We start from the raw sequence: 20,785 nt of genomic DNA on the forward strand, positions 1-20,785 counted from the left end.
TTTGTTTGCTGTTCTGCTGTCACTCCTTGAAACGGCTCAGACATTACGGGTCATTTCAAAATATGATACCAAAAGCGTTAACATTTCTAAAATCAGCTTGTGATTTTCTCCACAGTTAAACTCCACTGATGAACTGATTTATATAATAGTCTTCTCAATCTGCTGGTCTCACATGTCCCACGAGAAGCCAGGACTGTCTGTCCCCCACACTGCCCCCTGGTTTTCACCGCCTCTCTGCCCACAGCCAAAAAGGATGCCAACTGGAAAGACTTTACGAGAAAACTGGTCTCACTATTTATAAAACAGATATATCAGAGCCATATTCTGACACTCGATCCACAGTCAAATCACAGTACCGTTCAGTAAAAATCAGTGCCGGCAGTGGGAACGCTCCGGCCCCAACATTCCTACTCCGCTAACAACTCTATCTCACTGACGACATTTTTCACTCAAAGAATAGTCGGGATCCACCAGGAACTGACCCTTCCCACCTCCTGTAGTTCTCCTCCCCCATGCTTTTATCCCTCCTCTCACCCAACCTCTTTAAGGATTCCAAATGTTGCAGACGTATCAGATCTCATTCAGATATTCAAATCATCCACCTGGCAGCTCGACCCAACAGCTCTATTAAATCATGCCTCTCTCATGTCTCAGCTCTCGTTACTGCCGTAACTGCAGAAACGTCCTCAGGTCCAGACGGGAAAAGATGTGAACTCGGTACAATCTGCAGTGAGCAGTATTGTGAACACACACTTTAAATTACATTTAAAACAGTACATCCTGCTGCACACTGATCACAGCCAGCAAGGACAAGATGTGACATTTTTTCAGGTTTCGCTGCTTAATCCAGAAATGTCTGAGGCTAAAATCTGCATGCCGTAGTGACAAGGGACAGTTTACATGCTCTGAGGGACACATTTAGGAATCTAATGGCTCAGAATGAAGCAGGTGATTTGGCTATCTGTCAGCCGTAACCAAATCAGGATTATCTGCCACACCCTGAGGTTCTCGGCATTTGTAGAGGCGATCGCCAGTACTGTTGCCTCATCCGATCTGTCCCGCAGAGGAAATGTAGCCCAGAAGCATCTATTCCACATTTATCTTCATATCCTCATTCCTAAATTAACCTACGGCATGTTTAATGTACTCATCAGTGCTTTTACTTACCAAATAGACATATCCTGTATTTTGCAGAAATCCGCATGTTTACACACACACACACACACACACACACACACACACACACACACACACACACACACTATGGCTTATCTCAGTGTTTGCAAGGCAGGTGTTTTGGGTTTTTTTTTTTTTTTTTTCCCCTAATGGACCAAGGTTGAGCCTTTGAAGATTTTATTATTTGAGCAGTTAATTTGCACAACTTGTGTCCTTTGTTGAGTTTGTTTAATTTCCAACAGTGTGTTGTCAAGAATATGAGGTTATTCAACACAAGCATTAACATAAAGTTATAGATTTATAGGTGTGCATTCTCTACATGGACTAGATGTGTTTGTTGTACTGTGATATTTGGTAGTTGTCCGGTTGTAGACAAATATCAAAGCTTGGTTTAACTTATCTTTGCATTATGGGGTTGAACAGGGGACACAAGTAAAAGCATTCCTTTAGGATCTGTTTGCAAATCATAAACCCGTATCACAGCTGGAAATAAAGACACATATATGGAATCAGTGTTTCTTTAATTTTACAGTCTCTAAGGAAGAAAAAAAAACAGTGACAACTATTTTTAAAAAAGATTTTTTTTCTAAGAAAACAGCCTTAAACAATTCTTGTAAATCTCAACCTGTAGGCCTGCATTGTACAAGTAAGACCAGTGCACGGCACAGCAGTGAAAGGCACACCAATGTTGTTTTTGGTTGCATGAGAAGTTTGCCAAAAATAAGCCTGAGGTTGTCCGGATTATATCATGATATTCAATGAAAAAAAAAATTATCTTTCCAAAATTTACTGATAGAAATTGTTCTGTGTTCCAACTTCAGACCATTTTCATCTCTATATTGACACCGTTGCACACAATTTACATCGCTAATAAAATATCCACTGGAGAAAGGTTTGCAATAAAAACAACAGAAACAATTTTTTTTTTCTCCATTACAATCAAAGTCACAGTCCTGCCTAAACAGGTACAAAAACTACCATGAATGTCTCTGGAGGCTGAAAGTCCAGTCACTGTCAATATTATACAATGAAGTGGTATCCCAGATCACGCAAAAGCTCCTGTTAAGGACAGAAATCTGACAGCAAAACATGTGAACATGTGTACAGGTAGTTGGCCGCGGACGGTTGGATGAGCCCCCAGCTTGTATTGTAAACTGGCTGGACGCGATGCAATAACAAACCATGTCGGCGCAACCTTTGACCCTGTACAGTTTGGTCCCATTGACAGGTCACGGTCATGTGGAGTGATGTTTCACATCGTCATCATGTACGATACAGTGTGCTTATTGCTATCGAACCTAATCTAAGAAAGACAGAGCTAAACATGAAGCCAGTATTTAAACAGTAATGCATCTTGTAATCTTATTCTCTGTTTTCTCAAGTGAAAGCCACACGCTCATATAAACATTTTGCAATTGTGCACTTTTTTTTTGACGCAAATTTAATATGAAACCATTCATTCACTAACTTCCGAAACACAAAAATGTATGATTACCAAACTGCTATCTGAGAAAAATCCGTTTACCAAGTAAAGCACATAAATGTACACATAAAACCTTTTTTTTTTTCCCCAATAAAAGAAACATCAATTCACCCCTAAACAGTGCTTCTACCAATCACAATTTGTAGCCTGATGTAGGAAATGCTTGTGTCAGATCAAAGTGAGTATCCCCACGCCGAAAAAGAAAAGAAAAGCATCAAAGTTTTCAAAGCGGTAACGAAGAAATGAAAGAGTTAAATCTGCATTGTTCAACCCACGGAGGTGGAAGACATCACTGAGTCAGATCACATGGTAACAAACGTGAGAAGTTAAATGATTTTTTTCCAACATTCTCAAGTTCCGTTCAGTTCAGCTCCTTTGTGGTCCTGGTCTGCCTCCTCCTCACGTGGGCGGCGCAGCTCCTCGCTGGCGGGGAACGTATCGAGGGCCCACTTGAGGCTGTTGCCGTTGGATGCTCCCGTGGCTTTGCGGATGATGAATCGAGCCCTCCCGCGCGCCAAGCCCCCCCGTCCTCGCCCTCGATTATCCATCCACTTGCACTCCGACTCGTCTCTGTCGTCGTGCTGAAAATTCAGCAGGTTGCAAAGACAAAGATTTAAATGAAAATGAGGGAGTGATTTATGTATACCGCCACATTTTCACAAGCCCAGAGCTCACCAAATTACTGCGTAAACATAGAAAAATCTGTCTGAAATAAACTTCTCATTCTTTGTATTGGTTTTCTTCCGATTGGTCGTTACCGTTTGTACAGCAGAGAGCTACAGTGACATGCAGAACTGAGTGCAGTCAGTTGTATCGTGACGTTTCCTCTTTAACTGTACACAGTTCATTCACAGCCCTCTGCTGTATCTAGGAAGAGCCGGTGACGTTCACAGTAACATATAGAGAAATATTAAGAGTTCGGATTGTTGCACTGATATACATACATATATATATATATATATATATATATATATATATATATATATATATATATATATATATATATATATATATATCTATGACAGGATGTAAGCCCTCTGTTGACTTTTATTTTAAAAAATACAGTCTATTATAAGAATAAGTAAGACTAATAAATAATGGGAGTTGAAGATAAGGAGGCATTGATGAAGAGAAGAGCGAGCAGCCTCACCAGGTAGTACTTTTTGCTCTTGGGAGTGTATTCGGGGTTCCAGTCTTCATTTTTTTGCTGCACTGCCACGTTTACAGCATTACTGTTTGAACTGTTTCCTTGATAATTTCCTCTGTTCCAGCCTCTCCCACGAATTCTTACTTGCTGAAATTATAAAAAAAAATTATTGACAAGAAACTGATATTGAGAACATGTCACTGATCAAAAAGAAATGATGGAAATCAAATACACATTCAGGCTTCATTGCGTGGTTCCCATGAAAACTCACAAATCCTCCTCGAGGCCGTCCTGTCTCCACGTCTCCTGGTGACTCTCTTTGGCCCATTCGGACCCTGTTACAGCTTTCGTCTTTGGGGTTGGACCTTTCGCGAGGCATATCTTCCTCCTTCTGAGACTTAGAGGACGAGGAAGAGGAGGACGAACTGGAGCGAGAGCGCTTGTTCTTACTTTTTCTGCAAAAGGCAAATGAAGACGCACATTTCTTTCAATTCAGCTCTCCACAGGGCGAGGTATAGGAGCAGAATTATTGTAAATATTCAGACTGACACACTGAAGCAGAGGGCAGTAGCACGTACTTGGACTTCTTGCGGTGCTTAGAAAGCCTCTCCACAGATCTCTCCCTGCTAGAATTCAGGGACTCTCCCATATCTCTTCCTCCATCCTGATTGTGATCTCTGTCATGGGTAGAATACTTTTTGCGGCGCTCAATATCCAGGCGGAGGTCCGTGGGGTCACCTTTAAGTTTTTCCCCGCCGTCCTGAGCAAATCAAAACAGAAGACAACGTCGTGGACAGACTTTGGATTAGCATGTAGATGCTATCAGTCTGCTCTCAGCCAAGCTGGTTTGTTAGCTATATAGTGAGATCCGTGGAAAAAGAAAGGGGGGAAAAAAAACAGGTTACAGCCAGCTGGCATGAATAAAACCATTAAAGCCATTCTGGAGTGGATTTTCCAGTGTACTTAAAGGGCCAAACCAGTAGTTTTACGAAACATCTGAACTATTCACCAGAGCGCGTTTTGAGAGTGATTTCTTTTAGTATTTAGAAAGCAATTTAAATGCAGGATCGAAATCAAACTGAACAATATAATGTGTCAAACAGTCGATCACAGTTGGCCAATGTGTTGCTGCATGGATGGATATCTAAACAGTGTGTCTTTAAAGATCGCTTTAATGGTGTTTATACGTGTTTGTGGGAAATTTCAGGAATCCACTGAATCATCTAGGCTCCAACAAACAGCATCAATGCATTAAACATTTTTTTTAGGGTGATTGATTTCTAATATTGATGTTACAGTTAAGGGCTGCACAATATATTTGAAATGTATAGTTATCACAATAGCAACATGCTCAATACACTGACAATCAAAAGACTGATTGAACTCCAATAAATTCACTTTTCATGCACCAAAAATTGTGGAATTAAGTAACAATAATCTCGACTGGATTGACAGTCAAAATTATTTTATATTCTTGGAGGCCATAAGATAGAATTCTGAAGAAATCAAGAAGAAAAAAAAGGCTCAGTTTCAGCTGATGTAAATGAAAATGAGAGGAAGGAACCTTGTTATTTGGAAATACAAATCTCAAAGTACAGAGACAGTTTATGATCTACTTATATATTTTTATTTATCGCGATTCATATCTTCACTGCAATGCTCTGCAACATTAATGCGCCTTTTGCTTCATTTTGAGCAACCTTATTGTCAACTAACAGCGTAAGGAAGAAGAAATGCACTCCAAAACCTCTGGACGCATGCTTTGAGAAATATACAAATTCTTCATGCCAGTTTAAGTGCACCTCTGCATATCCATGAGCATCAATTAAAAAAACACTACGAATGTGTACACAGCATGTAAATGTAAGCACAGTTGCATGAAGTGCTTGCTGTTGTTATTTCCGTTCCTGATGTTTTAAAGGAATACTTACGAAGGTGATTGCTTAGAGTCCTTTGCACAGCTTTGGCACAGAGGTATCCGTTTCTGACCTTATTTGATTCATTAGCCTTGGTCAGGCTTGTGCCCGCAATACAACCATTGTGTGAGGCGATTTAACAAACAACAAAGTCAAAGAGCCTCATTTTGCATTTTGCATTTCTCAGACTTCACAGCATCTCCACCTCACAGGAAAGCCACGGGCTTTCAGAGAGTGCAGTCTAAAGGCATCTGGCTCACTTGTTCATTTGCTGTTGTTTGCTTTTTTTTTTTTTTTTTCCCCAACATACGTCATACTGCAAAATGATCAGTCACCTTGTAAGTGCCATCCTCTGAGCTTTTCATCGCCTCAAAAAGTTGAGAGTGTTTCTTAAAAGCACTTGGTGAAACATCAATTCGCCTGTTGGAGAGAAACACAGTTAAGGCAAGGAAATTTAAGGACAGTTGCTGAACCCGAGTGGTGGTGCCAAAACACAACGTAAACCCTGAGAGGGCAACAACAACAAAACAGAAAAATAAGAAAAGAAACATGGCTGGGAGAAGAAGAGTGACCTCCACCAAGCATGAAAACAAAACCAAAAAATAAATAAAAAATAGCCAAGACAGTGTGTTGATGATCAGGTAGGAAAGGTGAAAGAAATACCTGAAAGCTGTTAAAAGAGGAGGTGAAGCCACAGCACACTGAGGGTAAGAGGGTCACTCAATAGGCGACTCTACCTGTGTATCTCTGGGCTTTTTCTGGGCTTCATCATTTCCTTCTCTGCAGCTTGTCTTTGGTACAAGGTGAATCGCTCGTTTAGAGTCATGCCTGAAGATGGAAAGTGCTGAGCTGTCGAGGTAGATGGTAGAAAATCCAGGTTATGGTTATTTCAGGATCCGGTTATTTGGGTTTTTGTAACTCACTGAAACTACTGTATGGAATGAATCATGTGCGACCAGGAAATGAGAATATTCAGGAAACTGAAGTTAAACAGCATAATCTGATAGTGAAATTTGAACTTTGTATCAAGGGTGATTTGGGTGAACTTAAACTGAATTATGATGGCAAAGTGGTATAGTGGCTCACTCTCTCAGCTCATAGTGAGAATCTCCCAGGTTCAAGTCTAGGCTTGCTGATCCACACGGATGCATGCAATTTTTCCCCACAGCCCAGAAACATGAATTTGAGGCTAGCCTAACTTTGAGGTGAGCCTAACTTGCCCTCATGTAAATGAAGCTGAATGGGATCCTGTTTAGAGGGACCTGAAATGTTCCTGTCATGTAACACCAACGGTAAAGGATGCCGAGGACGTTTACTGTGTTCACTTGACAACGTCATGCCCGCAGGTCCTGAGTCCTTTTCCTTTTCCTTTCCACTTTGGCACTAAGCTTTCTCCACCACTTTCTCAACACTCACATCAACCTTGTGGGTGGGCTTTTGGGGCAATAAGGCTCCAGTTGATGTCCATCTCCATCGGATGTACATTTTTGCTGAGCATAAATACTCAGTACATTGACTGACAGTTCATTGCACTGCAATCAGTATTTTGCAATAACAAAACATTTTTGTGATATCTTGTTCAACCCGATCTTAACGTGTTTCCTGGTGAGGAATGTCAGGAGAGCTCGAATTAATTCAAGAACTGAATGCATTTTCATGTAACTTTCAGTTTCAATTTCAAGTACAACATAAAACTGTAAAATTCCATTTGAAATTGTAGATGACATTTGTTCCACTCATTTCCAGTGTTGCAAAGTATTATCTTCTGAAACAGCTGAGATGCTGTATTTTTGTTTCAGTGTAAATTTGTTTTTCAAGGCATTTCTTCCCAGTGAAGTCAAAAACAGATTTGCACCTTGTGGATGATATTAGTTTCAATGAACATGATGGTGGTGATGTTGCCTCTGGCTGAAGGTTAATTTGAAAGCTAATTAAATGTTTCGTTACTGAATATATGTGTTCATGCGAGGTCGTACTCGGAGGTAGCTCACCTTTGATGTGGTGAACAATGGCAACAATGTGCTGAGCAAACAGTTCAGAGGGACACCTCTGTAGCGGGGGAGCGGCCTGAACATGCTGAAAGATGGAGCGGAACTCCTGATCCTTCTTTGAGGCCTGCACCAGATCCTGAGACAACTGTCGCTCTTCGGCTAAAATATCAGAAGAGCTGAAACGACAACAACAAAAAAGTTCTTACTTAAAGTACCTACAAGCTAAAATATGAAGACATTCAAACAAGGATTATCGACGCTGCTGTTCTCACCTTAAAAGGCCATCTCCGAAGAGATCCATTCTGACATTAACTTTTGTTTCCTGTTTTCTCGAGGGCGCGAGAGGCGGGTCCTCGCCCCTGACCAGAAACATTTCTCTGTCAGAGTTTCTCCTCGGCGGTAAAGCTGAAGATGCGATAGAGGGAGATTTTAACATCTTCCTTTCTTTACAGCTGGTGTCTGAGGACAGTTCGTCATATTTCACTGTGAATTCCCTCTTAGCGAGAGCAGCAGCGATGGCCACAGCTTTATCCTGCTTCCCGCTGCGGTATATCTCCTCCGCTATGGCGTCAAGGTCGCTGTTAGCAAACTGTGAGAAGGTCGCATTCTGCCACTTGCCAAAGCATTCTTCAAACAGTTCTCGGGCTGAATGGGTGACCTTAGTCTTTGGCTTAGAGGACTCGTCCCCATTGTGCCAGTCTTTGTGGAGGGACTTTGACGGTGGCTTGACGATTATCTCTTCCTCTTCCTCCACATCAGCAGACAGAAAAGGAGAAGCTTTCAGAAAGCTGCTCAGAGACACCTCGCCGTCGTCGTCTTCTTTGCGTTTTCTTGATAACGACTCAGAAGTAACCGTAGAGGTTTTGCCATTTACTTTTCCTTGTTCTGCTTCCACAGCATTAGCCTCTGTGTTCTTGCAATTTTCCCGAGCAGATTTAGCTTTTTTGTTTTGCTCCTCCAGAAACCTAAATATGGAGAAAAAAGAGATGAAGAACTGTGTCTCGCTGACAGAACATCGAATTAAACTGGGATTTTCAAGAATGATTAAAAATAACAAGCACTGGACTTTAGTTATGAAAATAAGACACAACATACTTAGAAAAAAATGGAATGTTGTTTTCAGAAAGCTCATATTTTTTAATCACTACTGAATCCCTAAATCTTGTTTCAGTTAGAATCACAGCCACTCAAAGTTTGCAAAACCAATAAAAACTCAAAAAATCAAGCCATGCCAGATGAAATATCAACAAAATCAGTGTTTTATTGCTAACACAAAGCTGGTATTAAGAGTGAAATTGGCCTTACTTCCTGAAGGCGATGGAGATCGCAGCTTTATCTCCATCCAGATATTCCTCATTGGAGAAGAAGTCAAAGCTGGAGAGCATCGGATTCAGACCTTCATGTGGGGCTGACTTTGTTGCAGATGAACTACAGCCCGTCTGCCACGCGGGGGCGCCATTGCCTGTGTCATTTATGACCTTAGCAGGGTTGGCCTGGGAAGTGTTGGGGCTGTTCTGACCGACAGTAACGGCGGCGCTGACCACAGGGCTGTTTTTCTTTAGACTGCCGCTGTAGTCGGCCAGGCCCTGCCAGCTCCCCTCCGTCTTCCCGCCGCCTGCTCCCTCTCTGGCTTCTCCTGCCAACAACCCAGCACGCTCCGCCGGCTCCTCGTCTCCCCCTCCACCCTTCTGGACCTCCTTGGAGGCAAATTGCTCCTCTTTCGCATCCTTGGAGTTCGGGCTGGCCAGCGGCAAGGCCGGTCTGCATTTCGGAGGGGAGGAGGAGTGTGACGAGGAGGAAGACTGCTGCGAGTGTCTGGACAGAGGGCTGGAGGACCGGTCGGAGTGCTGTGGGTGGCCATGGGGAGGGCTTCCTGAGCGCTTCTGCACGTTATGTGACCGTCCTCGTGAATTGTTTTGCTGCTGGTGCTGTTGCTTTTGAGGGTTTTGCTTGTAATTCTTCCAGTTGGAGCGATAGTTTTGGTGGTTGTTGTTGTTGTATCCGCCGCCCCCGCCTCTACCTCCACCGCCGCCACCACCACCACGCTGGTAGCGTCCACGGGGGAAGTAGCCTCGCCCCCGGCCCCTGAAGTTGTAGGGCCTCCGGAAGCCGCGGTGGTAGCCCCGGTACTCCCGGTTGTTCTGGTATCCCCTCGGGTATTTCTTCTCCCGGTTATAAGATGGAGAATGGGATCTTGAACGTGACCTTGACCTTGACCGAGACCTCGAGCTAGGACAAAATGAAAGTGATGCAGAAATGAGCTGGGTTAATTATGAATGATTAAGTGATACAAGTTAAAATAAAGAAAATTTCACTGAGATTCCAGCCCCTAAACCAAACTGCAGACTGTTTTATGATATATTACAACCATAAAGTGTCAACGACAAACAAAATGAAGCAAAAATGTTTCTGTATTTCGTGACTAGACACAAACAGAAAAGACCATCTGTACAGTACCTGGTAAAGAGAATTGGCTATGTGAGCACAGTTCAAACAGTTAATATCCAATCATAAACATGTTTACTTTTTTTGAAAAGTGGTTTTACAGAGATAAATCAATCTGACATTTTGTTTTATTGTGTCTTTTTTCATGCTTTTGGGCAGCTATGATCAGTAAATCTCATGCAAGGCCAAAAGTTCTGAAAAATCTGAGGAGCTATAGAAGACGAGGCAGAAAAAATGTGTACATAGTTGGAAAATAAAGATTTTTAAAATTATTAGTGTTATTTAGACACAGCCTTTCAATGTTGTAACAGTTCAACACAGCACTTTCTAAAACATCTACGCTTTAAACATAGTGTACTGTAGATGCATGTATGTGCTGGTGATAGAAAGCATGTTCACAGTATAGGAGCTTGACTTTTCATTTTTTAATTTTTTTTTTTAAGGACCATAGTAACATAACCATAAGTCGCCAACCTGTCGCAGGTGGACCTCTGGCTGTCACTGACCACCCTGCAAAGTGTATGTAGTTCATGTTTGAAGGTTTACCTTTATTCTTCTTCGGTGCTCTTGAAGGATCACAATTCAAATCATCACAAAAACACAGAAGTACAAGCACCTGAGTGATGCAGAGCAGGAACAGCAGCTGATCATGTCCTAGTTTCTCGTGAGCCCCCGCCCCCCTCGGGAAAATTAAACGTCCACACCTGGCACAGAGCATCGAATGACACTCCGGCTGAACAGACATGTTGGAGGCTCCAGACGTTTAAACAACCAGAACGGTATATGGGAAAGACATGCATGCTGTAAAACGCTTTAACATATTGAAGCGCAGTTACATCTACCAGCCGTAGATCAGCCAGAACTGGCAAAACATGTGTTAGTCTATGACGTGTGTTTCCATGTCAAGTAAAAAGCCCTCAAAGGAGTGTTCACAGTGCAGCTCAGGCCTGGCTGCAGGGTCACACTAGTCCACATGGTGTCTCTGCGGTACTACTGTAGGGGGGGAAAAAAACCTTCTGCAAGACTCAAAAGCATTTAACACAATGTTCAAACTATAACCATGACACAGTATGTCCTTCTCTTCCTCAAATTAGGCTTAATAGCTCTAACATGCTCTTCGGAAGCACTTTCAAGTCATCGACTGAAACGATCCGCTGCCGAATTTGAGACTCAACGTGTTGAACTTTGAATAGACGTCATGGTAGCTGTGCTGTGCGAGTACTTATTCAACTACTGCATCTCCGGCAAAGTTTGCGTAACTCCACTGACTAGACACAACTCACACTTTCCATCAAAGTCATAGCAACATATAAATCCTTTACAGAAAATTGCAGTGCATTAATAAAACTGCAAATGCATGCACAATCTCCACAATACACCAAATCACTCCAGAACAAAGTTTTAAATTACCAGAGCAAATTGCATGCAAACATTTTTATAAAGCTACTTTAACTATTTTTAGAAAAAAAAGTACCGTAACTTACCTACTGTGTGTTTTCATTGGCGTACAGAGTGATTAAAGACAGCAGCGCACTGAGCAGCACTGCACACTCTCATGTGCGAGCTACAGACACTGCATCTACTCTGGCCAGCTCTGGTGGAGCGGGGAGTCACATGGACCATAAGAGGGAGAGGGAAGAGAAAAAAAACTCTCCCTGAATCCTTTCACTCTCTGCCTGCCAATTTCAGAGACTTTGCAACTGGATTTAAGTTTCATTACAGATTTTGAAAACACAGATCACTATTCTGATTAACCATAATACTGCAGATATGAGCATTTCAATCTTATTCGCCTTCCAGCTGAAGCGACTGAACATTTACCGCTCACTTTTTTACTGCCGACGTGACAACAGATAATTTATTACACAGCAGCCAATGTCATGTGCTCATTGAAAAATCTCCAAACCCTAATTATACTGGAAAAGATTTAACAAATTTAACAATACAAAACAAAAGCAGTGCTTCATGTGTGTGTATTATTATTGTTCTGTTTATTCTACAAATCCAAGTGTGTGTGTGCATTTAGTGCTATTCCTGCTCTAGTTTGCATTACCACAAATCCATTTGCACACATGCAAGGTGAGTGCAGGAAGATTAAACCCTGATATTCCTTCCATGTCCCGTCTTTAATGCTGATTTTAATATACGCTGCAACACTGCCAGGAAATAAGCCACCCCACTATTTTATTGCCATGCCACAATGACTCTGTCAGCAGCAACAAAGGAATCAGACAGAAGCCACACTGTTTTATCCAAATTCACTACTACATAGTTAGCATATGACCCTTCAGCCAGGACAGGCTGGCTCCAGCAAAGAAACAAACAACAACTCATGATGAACGCCATGATAAAATATTTACATATGTCACTGAGGTAAAGGTCGATATTTTCCCATTTAATAAAAACTGCACAACAATAATATGCCCTGACTTTGTGAAATTCACTAACCGGCTGCTGAACTCCTTCTCAAACATCAATTTCCTCTTGAGTACAGCCGCCAACTTCAGGATTTGGATAAATCTCAAAGCCATTAATATGCTTCACCAGCTTTATCTATTCATATGAGAGCTGAACTCATAAAGTCCAGGTCAAGACCTTGCAGAGGACAACAGATATGGAGAAGAAACTAAGAAAACACTATTATAACATCATAACAGAACTACTTTTTGACTATTGAACTATTTTTCTGTGTGTGTGCGTGTGTCTACATATTAGCATAATCAACATTGAAATGCACATTGCATTGTAAATCCTTCAAGATTAGTTTAGGTTTACTAATTGAGTGAAAAGGGGCATCACGATATCCTGGGATTATCCGTGTTGACGTCTGTGCATAATGAGGCAGCACTTGACCTGCTGCACCTGCTGCTAGTTTATCATACCGTGACAACGCTGTCATTCAGACCCGTGAAGCAATATGCCAAATGATCTATTTCTTCATTCATATGTAACACATTAAACACATGTTCAGATTCTTATTTTCCTGATCATTAAATAAAAATCCACGTTTCCATTCATAGAGGGAATGTAAAGAAATCGTATGTAGCTGATCATGGCTACAGCATCAACACAGTGCAGAGGCTCTGAAGGGACGGTGATCCTCACCAGTAGCGGCGTTTCCTGGACCGGGACCTGGAGCGACTCCTGGAGCGGGAGGACGAGCGGGACCTTGATCTGGATCTCGATCGGCTCCGAGACCTGGAGGCGGATTTCGTGGCTCTGGACATCACTGCATTGAGCCCACCTCACACTGTGTACACAAAAGTGTAGAAAAACCAGGGTATGAGAACAGGCTGTGTGTCGAAAAAAGAAAAGTGGAGTCAGAGTGAACGGCTAAATGAACGACTCACGTAAGAAAATCTAATTCTATAAAAGCCGCAGCTCAGAACTTCGTGGAATACAAAAGGTACGGTAAAAAAAAAACTTTAATCCAACCAAGATAAAGACCTCGAGATGTGCTTCAAAAGCGGCGTTAGTGCCAACGCGAAGTGAGGAAACACAACAGCTGTGAAAATAGAAGAAGGCGATGTGTGGCGGCGCAGGTCATCCAAACATAAGCAGTTTTATTTAGTCACCTATCATTTGCATAGAGGGCTGTCTTCCATTGCCCACCTGACCTCTTGTGCTTTAACCTCATTCAGAACAATACTTCGCCGTTGTCTGTGTTCTGTCCAGAGTGGCACAGTAACAGTCAATAAGTTTAATGCAGTAAAATGTGTGTATGATTTCACCAGAGAACGTCAAGAACACATTGAAAGTCTTGGATATCTTTTTCTTTTCTTTAAATTTCCTGGTGCCATCCCCGCATTTATTTTGACCATAGATAAATATATATAGTGTATATTTTAGAATCTTTATCTAAAACTGCTCAATTTCAGTACAAATCCTTTACAGCATGACCAACAATGTTAATATAACTGTTTAAAGGCTGTTTCACAGATACACCCAATAAACTCACTGTTTAAACCCAGTAATTAAAGCTGTTTAGGTAAACACCTTAAACTGATCAACGTCTCTCTCTTTTTTTTTAATTTAGGTTACATTAAACAAAACTGGAATTTCAAAGTGAGCTAATCTCACAGTTGCTTGATTGTTTTCGTCTCATCAAATTTGATTGTAAAGTGAAGTAACTGTTAAACCTGGTCGAAAGTTAAATATTTAAACCAAATATTATCCTAACAGACTGATGGGAATGTGACTTATTTCCTCTGCAGCTATGTTAGCATATAATATTTGCTTGTGGTTAATGATCTGTTCTGAAACTGCCACCAGAAAGATTTACTTTTTGGATTGAACGCTCTGTGCAAACAACCGTCATGGTAGTTTTTCACTCTAAAGGTCTCACAATCACACTGATACGGCGCTTTAGCAGGGGCGTCAGGTTCTTCCCAAGGTCCACCAGGCATTATCTGTGACATACGATCCACAGAGTGCAGTAAATTCACGGGATCATATCATTGATCTTTCATTATGGGAGTCATCTTCAGGGACTTTGCAAGGAGGAAATTGCCGACTACACATGACAGGGATCTTAAAAGCTGGGCATGCTAGCGCACGGTGGTCCCAGTATGCATCCTTGCTACTATTTTGGAAAGCATTGAAATAGATCTATTCCACCCCACCCTACCTCCTCCTTGCGCTCCGTGAACTTTCCAGTTTCTTCATTTCTGGCAGCTTGTAGTTTTTGGCAATAAGCGAATAATTTCCTGAGGGTCCGGCCTCAGCAGAGTTTTGCTTACTCTGCTCATTTCAAAAATAGCAATCAGATGTGTCCCTTCTACGAATCGGGTGGCTAAAGAGTAACATCAACAAATTGCGATGGCTTCTTCGTTTATGGCTTCATAAAACAAAAGACTTTGGTCTTATAAGCAGCTCTTGTGGGGGGGGGGGCAAATTACACTGGATTATTCTTCGTTTATTGGAATAGCAGCAATGAAATGTTTAACACAAACACATCTGTGCTGGAAATGGCTTCACCAAAACCTGTGAAAACCTCCCCACAAAGCTGGTACACCGAGCTCCAGTCATCCATGGCATTTCAGGTGCTTCATTAACACACCTGCGCCTGCTCTTTGCAGCATGCATGGACAGTATGAGTTGGTAAAGCTGAATTCTGAACTGTCTTTCAGTTGTTCAGCTGTTTGCACATATTGTGCATTTGGCAGCCCAATCTCTGAGCTTTCAACCTTCCAGGGAGGCAGTGCCCGGCTCGGCCTTTAATCACTCTGAACTGGAGTTCCAGATGCTAACTAACACACGTGAAGGCAAAATGGAAATATGAGTGTGTTAAGGGATTTTGGTTTACTCCATTTTCTTTCTTTGATTTTTGATTAGTATCACACTCAAATGGTGCACAATCCAGACAGCAGCTAATACTTATCAAGGATTTAGCTACAAACTGTAGCAGATCTTCCAACTTCAGGATTTATCAGACATTATCCTTAATCACTGTATAACAATGAATGGAATTAAATAGAACTCGGTAAGATAAAACATACAGCACTGTTGATCATGGCATTTCATCACAGGTACACTGAGTTGTTTGAGAGGTAATCCCTGCAACAATGGACATCGCTTAAAAAAAGGAAGAAAAAGAGCAGCACGAACACAATACCAACGCAAAAAAAGTTGTGCGAGTACAAAAGCAACTTCCAGCTGAAAAGAAAACAATGGTGGGAAAGGTTAGTAATCCTAGAAGCATAGAAAACAGACACGTTTCAGTAACTGATCTAAACAGGGCTGATCTCACATGGAAAAAAGTTAACACACACACACACACACACACACACACACACACACTATTAGGACTCCCTTTGGAGTGGTGAACGACAGCTGTGTAATCCTCATCAGCTGTTTATTTCATGTAACTGCAAAAGTAGCCTCAATCAACAATGGTCTGGCAACTTGATACACAGCTCAAAGAGCGCTCCACTCAATCAACCTCCCTATCATTAAGGCCAGGATGCCACAGTGGCAGCTGGAATCACATTTGCTATCTATACGCGCCCCCGAGACACCCGGCTCGCTATTTCAGAAAGCCACAGCAACTGCTATTGGCACAATGTTTGGTTACTGAAATGTGCCAGTCCTTCTTAGTATTCCCTCAAGACGACAAACAGGCAGGCTGAGGTGGTGAGGGAATGACGAGGATACGGACAGTGCTGAGAAAACAGAAAAATAAAAGAGGAGCTGATTGATTAGTCTGAACGGGCATTACTGAACCTTGGGCCGTCTCGCTCCACATCTCGAAAGACAAACAATGATCTCATGCAGAGATTGGCCTGTAACTTTACCCTGTGCTAATAACCTACAATGGCAGACGAGAGCGCCGCTTAACTTGCACAAACTGCAGCTAACTTTGCGCTGACTGCTAACTCCATGTCATTCAAACAGCCGCCAGTAGTTTTTGTGAAACGTTCGAGGCGATTTATGCCTGGAAAAGGCATCCTCAGGCTGACATTCCTCTCAGCTGTCTGTCATCACCACATTTGTGGTACTCTGGTGTACAAGAGGGGGCTCACCAGCTAAAGGTCCTCTCTATTTTAGTCAGTTGGGAACAGCATGGCGAATGATGAGTAGACTTTGACCATGTACAGTATACAGATTATATTAATGTTAGTTTGCTTGTGGTTCAGAGTGTCATAACAAGCAGAAGACATTAGATGTTGTTTATGTTCATTTTGGCACCAGTGGCACCTGTCTCCTTCATAAGGTCCTGCTGGGCCACAGATCTGCTTGGATTCTAAAGGCTTTTACTCCAAATAACTGATTTATTTTAACGAACGTCTCATGGTCAGTCTTTCTGGTCAGTCTTTCATGATGAAATATTTCTTAAATTCAAGTGCTTTGGAGCGGTCAGGGATTGAGAACAGGCAGGATTGTCAACTGATGTTCAAACCACTTCCTCTTTCAGGATCATTCAGTCCAAATGTGCAGACAAAGTCGCTCAGATAGATAAAAGTGAAGACTATTGGTTTTGCGGTGGTGCCCTGTTAAGTGTCAGCATACAAGGACACACCTTTTTGTTGTTTTTGTGTGTACTTTCTGTGCAGTCAATGTTTGACCTCAAGCAGGATCCTGCCTCACAACAGGATGCATCCAGGACAGCTTACTCAAGCTTGTTTTTTTGTTGCGTCTCCAGAAATAGATTCACACTGAACCATAAGAAACTAAAACATTTTACAGAAACATTGAGCAAGACCATTCTTGCTACTTTTGTAAAACTTGTCTCATGAGTGCATCTGTTTACTGTAGGTGGAGGGACAACTCAGTGAAACCTGTAATCACCGCCAGCATTCTTTCATTGGGCCTCGCCACCAAAAGCAGCAGTCACACAACCGGCTAAAATAAACAGCTCATTTTCCTGAGGTCCTCACCCAGTGCTGTGGTGGTCTGAGGATGCACTTTAGAAAATGACCAACCATTAAACCATGTTCGCTGTGGGTTGGCTGCCAACGTATGCATCAGACTACACTCAAATATCAAGTGATATGGCTGACGGGCACGTAAGTCTTATAAAAAGAAAGCGTAGCAGAGCCAGTGGGTCATCAGTGTACCATCATCATTGTCTTTATAGACACCATTATTATTATTATTTTTTTTTTTTTTTAACAAAATGTAAGAAAATACCAAATAAATCAAAAAAGCAAAGTTATTATACAACGATTTGAAAGGAGAGAAAACGAGCTCTTACCAGCTTTTGAGTCGTTCAGTGACGTCGCCTCACATTGGGTGTGATTTAATGAGTAAATGTGATTATTATTTCTCCCGGATCTTCTGAGCGTGTGTTGCGCCCGAGCTGCGCGTGCCGAGTGCGTCGAGAGCGAGCGCGAGAGGAGGTGTGGCGGCCCCGAGATGCTCAGGGGTTCATGTTTCCTTCCGCCTCCACTGCAGTCCGTCAAAAAAACACCTCCAGCGGCGCAGGCAGCGCACATCACCGAGAAATAGTCACAGCGGGACCGACAGTCCCGAACTGACGAGGTGAGCGCGCGAAGAGAGAAGCGCTCCTCGCGCTGCGGTGACTCCTGCGAGATCCGCTGCACGCGAACCGCCCCGCTTCTATCAGGAGGTGTTAAAGGGAGCTGGAACTTTTTATAAAAGGTGTTTAATGGCGATATTAACGCTTATGAACTCTTCAGATTCACTACTCTCTTCATCCTCTAACTGTAATGTGGACGCGCAAAATATTGCTAATAAATAATTTCCTAACGGAAGTGTGTTTTTGTATGTTACTTCTCGTTTATTTTTTTTATTTTTTATTTTCTATTTTTTGCTTGTCTTTTTCAATGTTCAAAACAAACTGCGGGTTAAAAAAAATCATCATGTACCAGTAATACATTCAATTAAAAAAAAGACTCCCATTAAAGGGTTAACTTACTGAATGAGGATTTGATGATGAAGTGATATATGAAAGCAGAGGAAAATATTTATGTATGATGCTTTATAATCATGCACAAAAATATCAGTAATATTTTACTGAGGTTGTGTGGCACTAGAGCTGAGGCCAGTGCACACTCATAAACCAGAGTGCATTGAGAAAATATCCAGGTGTGCTCATATAGAGCAGTGACGTACTATAACTACTGTTTCTGCTTGCAAAATTACATTGGTATTATAATCCAGGTTGAGTTAATAAATATTTATGTACAGACCTAAGCACATAAGTGTGAAGGGGATCAGTTTTGCAAAAGATTTCAAATTGCACCTTTTGCAAACCACGAAAAACAAAAGAAAGAAATGTTCAACAAAGGATTAGAAAAAGGATTTATTTTTAGGCTGTACTCTTAGTAAACAAAAGCAAAATGCAAACTTGGAGTTGTTGAGATCAAGAAGTTACCTGTGTCCTCCAGACAGTTTGACAGCCTTGCACTGCACCATTGCCAAGTTCACAATGATACACAATATATTCCTCTTATATGACAATTATAAATAAAACCATTGATAACTTTTTTAAGACACGGAGACTTAATAGCCTTCTCAACTCTAAGTTAATGATCACCGCAAAATTCAAATGAAATCTGTAATCCACCACAGCAACACAGACATTATACAAAAATAAATAAATAAAAAGCTAAGTACCTTGACCATTAAATCTCCTGCCTTTCTCACTTTTTTTGCAACAGTGTAAGTTTAAGCATATTTGTACGTCTCCCATTTATTCTTGGATTATGTAAAAATGTACAATATGTGAAATTTAAAAACTAATGTCCTGGTTCAAATCCTTTAGTGCATCATGCTGGCTGGTGTCCTCAAGCCTTCACCAAAAAGCTGATGCTACTGTAGAATGTTTGTAATCCCATTAGTTCATGATTAATGGCCTTCCTTGTTTGTCACTGGCTGTTAGTTTACAGCACATTAACAGGTCTAAAGTCCCAGTTTTATTATTAATATTATTATGTGCAGACTTTAGGGTGTGTTCGCACTTGTCAAGTGTAAATACTGCTGACTAAACCCTTGTGCGCACTAAACAAGCAGACGTATAGTGTTTAAGAAGCAGATGTCGGCCTTTCAGGTGAATGTCTGGAGGCAGCACAGACCCAAGTCCTCCAAACAGATCAAAAACGGGACGTGACAAACATCAGACAATAAAGATGTTGGTTCGTTCTCAGCTGGTAAAAATAGGAACACATTAATCCCGCATGCATTGCAAAGCATTCAATTCTCCTGACTGTTCTGCTGAAGTTATGCAAGTTATTTGGCATATTATAAATCACAACAGTTGTCCAGCTTTTGTTTACATGTCTTGATCCAGTGATAAAAATTGCCTGTGTGAGACCGAGTAGAGTCGGCTAGAATGCAAATCTTTCTTTTTTTGTTTTGTTCCAACTTCGGCCAGGACCAGCAAACCGCACCACAGCTGTGACCTTTGCCTTAAACCCTACCGTAAGCCTGCTTCTGCCATAAAGTGAACCTTCAAGATAAGTCTGCTTTTATTAAGAGGATATCAAGTTTTATTGTTTTATATCACAATGTTGTTGTCTTTTAAATCCCCCTGTCTATATTCATGAGAATATAAACTATTTGTGGCACACTGCTCCTGGATATATGAGTTAATACAATGGGTCAGCTGCAGATAAATGCTGTCATTTCCCCAAGTGGATCAATAAACGAAGGGAATGCATGACAGAAAATGAGATTTATATCACCTTGAACTAAATTGTAAACCTAGAAAGATATGCCAGGTGGTGTTAACCAGCAATTCAACTGTTAATCTTCACCTTGTTCTTTTGAGGAATCACACGTGCAAGAGATGTGCAGCTCACTGTTAGATACGGTTTATCGTTTCCGTTTTTTAAGGACATCCATCAGTTTGCAGCAGCTCACATCTGCAGATCAATATTTTGCATGTGCAACAAATCTGTCTGTGTTAAAATTTGATCAACTCATCCATCTATTGCCACTTGCATGTCTATCGAATGCAATTTGTAGAGTTGGATTCTCACAGAGGCTCAAAAGTTGAATCCAGTGACTAGTTTGAAGGAAAAACCAGTTTGCATAACCAAGATGGAAATGAAAGCAAATTGCTAAGTAGCTTGGCGTCTGATTGATTGTTAAAAAGTCAAGCGCTCTGCTGGTCGTGGTGCTCTGAGTCAGCTTTCATCGCGAGTGGCTTCAGCAGAGGAAAAGC

At 41.6% G+C, this 20,785-nt stretch overlaps 1 protein-coding gene across 3 annotated transcripts; it reads right to left on the bottom strand.

The window, feature by feature from the left end:
- Positions 1-1,680: 1,680 nt before the first annotated feature.
- Positions 1,681-17,981, bottom strand: thrap3a (thyroid hormone receptor associated protein 3a). 3 transcript variants are annotated; one of them, XM_030103310.1, is made up of 11 exons: positions 17,852-17,981; positions 13,264-13,408; positions 9,019-9,942; positions 7,986-8,678; positions 7,714-7,889; positions 6,460-6,571; positions 6,058-6,142; positions 4,385-4,566; positions 4,078-4,261; positions 3,810-3,953; positions 1,681-3,240 (listed from the first exon to the last, which is right to left on the bottom strand). In XM_030103310.1, the coding sequence occupies exons 2-11, from the start codon at positions 13,383-13,385 to the stop codon at positions 3,010-3,012; spliced, it is 2,853 nt and encodes a 950-aa protein (XP_029959170.1). In that variant the 5' UTR covers positions 13,386-13,408; positions 17,852-17,981; the 3' UTR covers positions 1,681-3,009. The 3 variants fall into 3 exon arrangements, with proteins under 3 accessions (XP_029959170.1, XP_029959171.1, XP_029959172.1); XM_030103311.1 differs by lacking the exon at positions 17,852-17,981 and adding an exon at positions 13,509-13,582; XM_030103312.1 differs by lacking the exons at positions 13,264-13,408; positions 17,852-17,981 and adding an exon at positions 11,643-11,773.
- Between the last annotated feature and the right edge of the window lie 2,804 nt (positions 17,982-20,785).

Source organism: Salarias fasciatus, chromosome 11, assembly GCF_902148845.1.
Source record: "Salarias fasciatus chromosome 11, fSalaFa1.1, whole genome shotgun sequence".
Classification (NCBI taxonomy): domain Eukaryota; kingdom Metazoa; phylum Chordata; class Actinopteri; order Blenniiformes; family Blenniidae; genus Salarias; species Salarias fasciatus.

Coding starts and splice junctions, on each gene's coding strand:
- thrap3a (XM_030103310.1), bottom strand. CDS start 13,385: ATGTCCAGAGCCACGAAATCCGCCTCCAGGTCTCGGAGCCGATCGAGA. Junction 9,943..13,263: donor TCCAGGAAACGCCGCTACTG/GTGAGGATCACC, acceptor ATTTTGTCCTAG/CTCGAGGTCTCGGTCAAGGT. Junction 6,143..6,459: donor AAAAGCCCAGAGATACACAG/GTAGAGTCGCCT, acceptor TCTCTCCAACAG/GCGAATTGATGTTTCACCAA.